The following is a 6,969-nucleotide window of genomic DNA, read 5'->3' as shown; positions in this document are numbered from 1 at the left end:
GGAAATGTACACAGGCGATTGTGTGGTTCTCAAGATCGATTGACTTCTTTTGATACCCCAGAACTTTGGGCTTGCAGAGCAAGCAGATGATAGACTTTTGGGGGGTTGAGAGGAACGTACCTCGATGTATATGACTTGAAAGAAGGTGATGCTAGATGATGTACCGGAATTATCAAGATTAGAAGGGATTGACAGAACCCATTCTCCGGATGTAAACCTCCTGCAGAGCTGAATGGGGGTTGCTAGGATCTGCAATCCTTCAGGCCTCTGAATATGTCCAAAGTACTCCGTACTCTGTACTGTACGAGCTGACGTGGCCCGTCGTCGCAGCCAGTCGTCGTTGGGATCACGGGATCTTAGTAAGAGATGACGCATTGGAGCAGATAAGAGGTGGCAGCTACGGTGGGAGGAGGGAGGAGATGGAGGTCAGTGAGAAAGACCGACGAAGGTGGGCAGGCAATGAACGGGCTAAGCGGCGTGCGTGTACTCGGTAGTGCGTGCGTGTACTCTGATAGTGTGTGCGTGTCGAGAAGAAGGCTTTGGGGGGCGGTGACATGTAGAGTACGGAGTACGGAGTAGATGATTATTGACTGGATGGTTGGATGGATGGACATTGGATGGCATCGATGATGATACTCGTATTACTCGTATTTCCCCTGCATCCACCCAGCATCGTGGTGGATCGAAGACGTAGCGAACACCGCGCCGGGCTTCTTCTCCGGCTAGGGAGCGTGCACTGCCACACTGCGCTCGCAACTTCTAACCCGATTTCGCCCAAGCCCCTAAAGCCCCTCCACGCGCTCTGGCCCTCTGCACTTTTTCTGCCCACTGACCGGCCGCCCAAACAGAACAGCCAGACTGCGATGGTCCAGTACGACTTCACCTTTCACTTCCACCTATACTGTCCTTCATTCCACCCCCCTACCTTACCACACACTCCTTTTGACTTCTCCCGCCTATTTCTTTCTCGGCCTGCTTCTTCCCTCTTTCATACCAGCAGACGCCTTTTTGACCTACTCCTCATCGGCCCCGTCCAGTCGAACAATGCATTCAATGGTTCTTTCCGCCTCCACCTGCCTCCCTCCTTAATTTCCCTTCTCTCCTAGGTTCTCAACATCCCCTTGGTCCACCATTGCGCCCTTCTCTCTCACGATTTGCGAAAGGAAAAAGAAGGCAAAAACATTGCTACCGCAGACTACATTGGGCCTTTTGGAAGATAGAGCAGCGCACAATTATACCCGCGTCAAGGAGACCGTAATTGCACATGGGCAGGGTTAGCCCGTCACACTCGTCAAGATGCGCCGCAGCTTGCTGATCTTCCTCCTCGCCACGGTTGTCATTGTCACCCTCCTTCTGCACTCAGTCTCGACTCTACTCTCCCTGTTAATTGAAGACGCGTCCGCCGACGCCATTCACCGATCAGAGCTGCCCGCTCCGAACTCGACGCTGCTCGAAACGCGGCCGCAGCTGATACCCAAAATCATTCACCAAACATACATCAACGAGTCCATTCCCCCCAATTGGAAGCCGGCCCAGCAGTCTTGCATAGACCTGCACCCGGACTACGAATATATTTTGTGGACGGATGCAAAATGTCACGACTTCATCGCCAAGGAGTATCCGTGGTTTTTGTCGACTTTCGTCGGATATAAACACAATATTCAACGGGCCGACGCCATCAGATACTTTGTACTGGCTCATTATGGCGGCATTTACATTGATCTGGACGACGGCTGTAAACGAAGGCTTGACCCTCTCCTCTCCTACACCGCATGGGTCCGTCGAACACGCCCCACGGGCATCAGCAACGATGTCATGGCTGCCATTCCCCAGCACCCCTTCTTCCTGCGAGTCATGGAATCTCTTCAAGGCGCCAATAGATCGTGGCTGTTGCCGTATATCACGATCATGGCTTCTACTGGACCGTTGTTCCTGTCGGTGATCTGGAAAAAATGGATGGGCCAACATGCTCACCTAGACCCCGACAAGTGGATCGGTCGAGTGCGAGTCCTGATGCCCGACGAATACAATAAGCATGCCTGGAGTTTCTTCAAAACCTACAAAGGTGACAGCTGGCACGGCAAGGACGCAAGGTTTATTTTCTGGATGGGCAAAAATTGGCTGCTTCTCACCGTCTTGGGTTTCTTACTCGCGGCCGTGGTGGGATTGGCCATCTGGTGGCTGTACTCTCGTGTCATCACCTTGGGCGCCAGAAGACGTGCCGCCGGAGCGAGTCCACGTCTTGCTGCGTTTCGATTCCCCGTGGTCTCAGGGGTACCACTGTTCAGGAAATGGAGCGGGTCCCAGCAAACCTACGAGCTGGTGGAGCAGCATGACGCCTGATGTCCCTACAACGAAATCTACTTTCTATCCCAGATCTCTCATGAGGTTTGAAAAGAATCTGTCTCGCTTGAGGGTCGCCAATTATATACGGTGTGGGAATCATCGAGAGTCTACCCAGTCAGGGTTCGGGAAGTCAGCAACCATTGCTTGTTCATGCCTCTTTTTTTATTTTGAGCGAAGGCGTTTGAGAAGAGAAAAACGAATTCCTCTAGGGTGTTCGAAGGGCTAAATATAGAAAAGGAACAGATGAAATTTGTGACGGCCGCATCAGCAAGCACAGTGCAGGCCATTGTTGTCTCTGGAGGCCCAAGGGCAAAAATACAGAACCGACGTTCTTTTGGGTTCATTGTCGCCCTGGCATGTTTGGCGTCTCTTCTTTGGAAGCAACGTGTCCAAGGGACCCGCCAGATAGAAGATCCCTCCTTTAATATCAGTTGTAATAAGACGTTTATTCTGGCTTAATTGGCCAACAATTCCAGGCTCAGTTTTTCCTAGCTGGTGCTGTAGGGCATAATCAAGATATCTTTCAGGCTGGATCGAATTCGACGACACAGGTTTTCCAGCGTTCTTGGCCGCAGTAGCTAGTTGAGGAACAGAAGGACTTGCCGTTCCATCATGGAGCCCGGCTTATATTTGGCTCGAGTCGATTTCGGTGACGGGAACTGCAGTGGGTCGGAATGCGCGGTGATGATATGACAGCCACCGACCCTGTGAGTCGATTTCGGTGACGGGAACTGCAGTGGGTCGGAATGCGCGGTGATGATATGACAGCCACCGACCACAGGGTCGCCCAGAGCATGTCAAGGCTGACCTTGCAAGCCAACGGTCTTTCGAACAGTGGAGGATTTCGGGCCTGCCACTCCTTTCTTTTTGTTTGGCACGACTAGATTCCGAATCGTTGATTCTCATGGACAGGTTCCCGAGACAGGAGAATTACAAGAGCACGCACGACGGCCGGAATGTCTTAACACACTCTGACGAGGTTGTCTCCGAAGACCAAGCCATGGCCCTCTCCATGTCTTCAGGTCCGTGTGGCTCTAGACAGGGCGTGAGATACGGAAATGGTGTGTTGCTCCTGAGTTTGACGAGAAGACGCGGAAAAGAAGCTTAGACAGGAGTCCCTCTTCTGTCCATTGCTTCTTCTGTTTCACTACACCGTAGTGTGTGCATAGATGCGGTGGCTGGCCAATTTCCTTCTTGTTCGGGCGCACCTTGCTTGACGTCTCACTGTCCGTCGTCTGTTATGGTCTTGGCCGCGGCCGCCATCTGAGCCTTGGTCGCCCTCTGCTCCGCCTGCTCTCTGATCTCCATCTCTTCACTCCAGGCGCGCCGCGATCTCTCCAGCGCACGATTCCGCCGTCTCACAGCATTGTTGTAGTCGGTGACCTGCTTCTCCGCGAAGATACAGCCGCCCAGCGTCATGGCGCTGATCTGGATGTACACTTTGAACTGCACCGTCAGGCCGCGGTAGATGGGGTTGGTGCGGTTCAGCAAGAAGTGCGTCAGAAGCGAGATCGTGCCGAACCGCAACACACCAGAGGCGAAGCCGCTCGCGGCCACCGAGGTGAGGTGTTCCGGCGGAGCGATGTCTTTGACGTGGGAGGGCGGCGGCATCGTGGGGCCTGGGACAGTCGAGGGTAGGGAAAGCAGACAGCAGACGAGCTCACAATGTTGAATGTCTCAAACACATACACACCCCCGCACACCCTCTTTATTACACAGTAGTAAAGTCGAGAGCTTGCTCACAGTAGACTCGGTGGTGGTCGGTGGTCATTCAAGTTTGGTCATGAGAGCAAGACCGAAGCTCAGTCAGCTCCTCACGAACACAAACATGCCTGGTGGTGGCCCTAAAGTCATTGATGACGTTGACTTCCCCAAGAATAAGTCAGGTGCGGTGTCGCAGTGTCAAAGAAAATTTCCCCTTGCGCTGCCCCGGTAGATCTCCGGCTAAGGCCCATCGTTTTTCTGATAGTATACTGCGTACTGTAAATATTTACTGTGTCCAGCGTACAGGCATCTTCCAGAAGTACGATATACCCAATAGGTACGGAGCAATACATACCCCAGTGTTCAACATAGGTACCCACGGCGGAGTTTGATCCCCTCGAAACACACGCCTCTCATTTATTCCTGCGATCTAGGATCCGGCATAGTCAGTCCATTCCAGGACAGCAGAATGGCGGTCCGACCACCACCATCGGCCGCGAAAGGCTCAAGAAGCAATCCTAAAGCCCGCAAATCCGCCACGGCAGGCCCCTCGACTTTAAAGTCCAAAGTCTCCAAACGCCCATCTTCGAAACAGGTCAAGACGAAACCAGGCGTGCATTCCCAGACCCTCAAGGCCTCCTCTGGCGCCAAGCCGTCCAAACGCCGACAAAAGACGTACACGGACAAGGAGCTGAAGCTACCGGCGTTGAACATGATCACCCCGGTCGGCGTGGAAAAGCCGCGAGGCAAGAAGAAGGGCAAGGTGTTTGTGGACGACAAGGAGGGTATGATGACGATCCTGGCCTTGGTGAATGCAGAGAAGGAGGGGCAGATCGAGAGCAAGATGATCAAGGCGAGGCAGCTGGAAGAAATTCGAGAAGCCCGAAGGATGGAGATGGAAAAGAAGAAAGAGAAGAAGCAGGCAGAATTGGATCAAGTCAAAAAGGACTTGAAGAAGGGAAAGAAGAGATACGATGCGCCGCGCGAGAATGGGCCAGAGGTTGACAAGCAGAAGGCCGACGGAAGGAAGAACGGGAAGCCAAAGAAACGAGTGTCCTTTGCGTGAGAGAGAGAGAGAGAGAGAGAGAGAGAGAGAGGATCTGTGATATTCTATGCGTCTATGGGCCCTCTCGTCCACGTCTATGTCACCTTGGGGGGTGTCTAACGCTGGTCTACTCGCCAGGCATCTGCATCTTTCTCCTCATCGGGTGAAAGACGGGTTTCAAGGGTTCTCGATCTGCCCGAGATATCTGCCCTTCAAGCTGCTCTTCATTGCCCTCGGACTTCGAGATGGCATCCAGGTCGATCTCTCGGGCCATCGTTTGGAAGAATGGGGTTGTCTACAGACATCAGCAGTCAGTCCAAGGGTCATCACAGAGTCACGACTGAGATGTTAACATACGACTCTAGTAAACCATCTCCTGCTACCGAGTTCAAACCAGCTAAGATGGCCACCGCCCGGTGTGGTACAAAGAACGCCGTAGGGCGTCTGCTGCACCTCACGGCGCGGCAAAGCTTCACTTGTGGTCACCTACAACGTCAGTCAGCCAACGGATACCAGCCTGGCCTGCAACTCACCGGATCATCTTCTGCATGGATGGCTAGGAAGGGTATTCTGATGGCAAGCACTGAATCAACTGACGACGCATCACGATAATATGCTCCCTCGGTGGGATAGCCCCAGGTCGGACATTGGACGTATCTGGGATGATTAGCAGCCTGGAAGCTACAGATGGGTTGACAACGTACCGATCGAAGTCTCGCAGATACTTCCCACTCCGGATGAGATCAACGTTGATTTTTGGATTTTGGGAAACTTGCTCCGCATGGCTGAGACGGAAATGTCAACATCGGTATGCGGTATATGCGAGAGTGACTTACGTCTCGAACAGCTTCTTCATACTTCCGCCCATCGTTGCGGCATAGACGTTTCGATGAAACCAAGTTCTCATTAAAGCCAGGTTGCCAGCCTGAAGATCCCAGGGGTTGGACAGGATGATGGCGGCTTTAAGGACGCAATCGCTTCCTTCCTCGCCGAGATACTACACACATCAGCGACCTATCGAGAGAATTGGTTGGCGGCTGCTCACATTGGTTATGATATTGGCACCTAGTGAAAACCCAATACCGAACAGAGGACGATTCGGAAATGTCTTCTGCAACCACTTCACCGTTTGTCTGATGTCCCAAGTTGCACGTGCATTGTAAAGAACGCTGGTGGTGATCTTGGTCATAGAACACCCTCTGGAAATAACGACACATGCTTCCCAACCTCCCTCTCCTACTAGGGGTTCCAAGACATGGCGAAGATAGAGCTCATGGGACCCTCCACTCAGTCCGTGAAGCATGACGAGCATAGGCCGACTGTCGTCAGACGCAATGTTGCTGAATTCTGCCTCCGTAAAATACGTGGTCCGCGGTGGTAGACTTGGATTATGACCGCTGTTGGGTTTCGTAACAAAGTCAACGGCAAATTGCCCGGTATAGGTTGGATCTTCATGCTCAAAGATGCGCCGTTTATAGTAGATGGGGATTGATTCGCGAGTCAGGACCGACCACATGGTTTGTAAGTGGCCATTGAACAGAAACGGATTGAGTCGGCATGGAGGGACGATAGCTCTGCACATGTCGGCAAAGGAGGTGGCTCGCCCATCTTTCATTTTCAAACGGAGGGATTTCGTCGAGTGCCAGTACTTCGCCTTCCCCATTTCAGAGATTCTGGCTGGAGCTGTTGCCAGTGTTGCCAGCAGCGCGACTCCGACAACAGCCGTGACGACTGGATGGTTATTTGCCTGTTCAAGGGCCGAAGCCACAAAGTCTTTGTACATTTTATACCTGTCCTCCACCACCAGTAAAGGTTCATTCCATTGTCGGGCGTGTAATGTGTAGTCACGATTGGACTGAGCTTCGGTGCTGAGC

General features: G+C 52.7%; 4 protein-coding genes across 4 annotated transcripts; 2 read left to right on the top strand and 2 right to left on the bottom strand.

Annotated features, from left to right (window-relative positions):
* Nucleotides 1–1,296: 1,296 nt before the first annotated feature.
* Nucleotides 1,297–2,343, top strand: A1O3_08008 (uncharacterized protein; the record flags this gene model as incomplete). The annotated part of the gene is made up of 1 exon (XM_007738109.1): nt 1,297–2,343. The coding sequence occupies one exon, from the start codon at nt 1,297–1,299 to the stop codon at nt 2,341–2,343; it is 1,047 nt and encodes a 348-aa protein (XP_007736299.1).
* Nucleotides 2,344–3,567: 1,224 nt separating this feature from the next.
* A1O3_08007 (uncharacterized protein) lies at nt 3,568–3,957 on the bottom strand (the record flags this gene model as incomplete). Its single annotated transcript, XM_007738108.1, has 1 exon — nt 3,568–3,957. The coding sequence occupies one exon, from the start codon at nt 3,955–3,957 to the stop codon at nt 3,568–3,570; it is 390 nt and encodes a 129-aa protein (XP_007736298.1).
* Nucleotides 3,958–4,519: 562 nt separating this feature from the next.
* A1O3_08006 (uncharacterized protein) lies at nt 4,520–5,116 on the top strand (the record flags this gene model as incomplete). The annotated part of the gene is made up of 1 exon (XM_007738107.1): nt 4,520–5,116. The coding sequence occupies one exon, from the start codon at nt 4,520–4,522 to the stop codon at nt 5,114–5,116; it is 597 nt and encodes a 198-aa protein (XP_007736297.1).
* A 106-nt stretch (nt 5,117–5,222) lies between these two features.
* A1O3_08005 (uncharacterized protein) lies at nt 5,223–6,878 on the bottom strand (the record flags this gene model as incomplete). The annotated part of the gene is made up of 6 exons (XM_007738106.1): nt 5,223–5,390; nt 5,453–5,581; nt 5,629–5,752; nt 5,800–5,880; nt 5,932–6,092; nt 6,141–6,878. The coding sequence occupies 6 exons, from the start codon at nt 6,876–6,878 to the stop codon at nt 5,223–5,225; spliced, it is 1,401 nt and encodes a 466-aa protein (XP_007736296.1).
* Between the last annotated feature and the right edge of the window lie 91 nt (nt 6,879–6,969).

The sequence above is a fragment of the Capronia epimyces genome, assembly GCF_000585565.1.
Source record: "Capronia epimyces CBS 606.96 chromosome Unknown aczIQ-supercont1.7, whole genome shotgun sequence".
In the NCBI taxonomy this organism is placed as follows: domain Eukaryota; kingdom Fungi; phylum Ascomycota; class Eurotiomycetes; order Chaetothyriales; family Herpotrichiellaceae; genus Capronia; species Capronia epimyces.
Note: the sequence above shows the minus strand (reverse complement) of the source record. Positions and strands in the feature narration are given on the sequence as shown.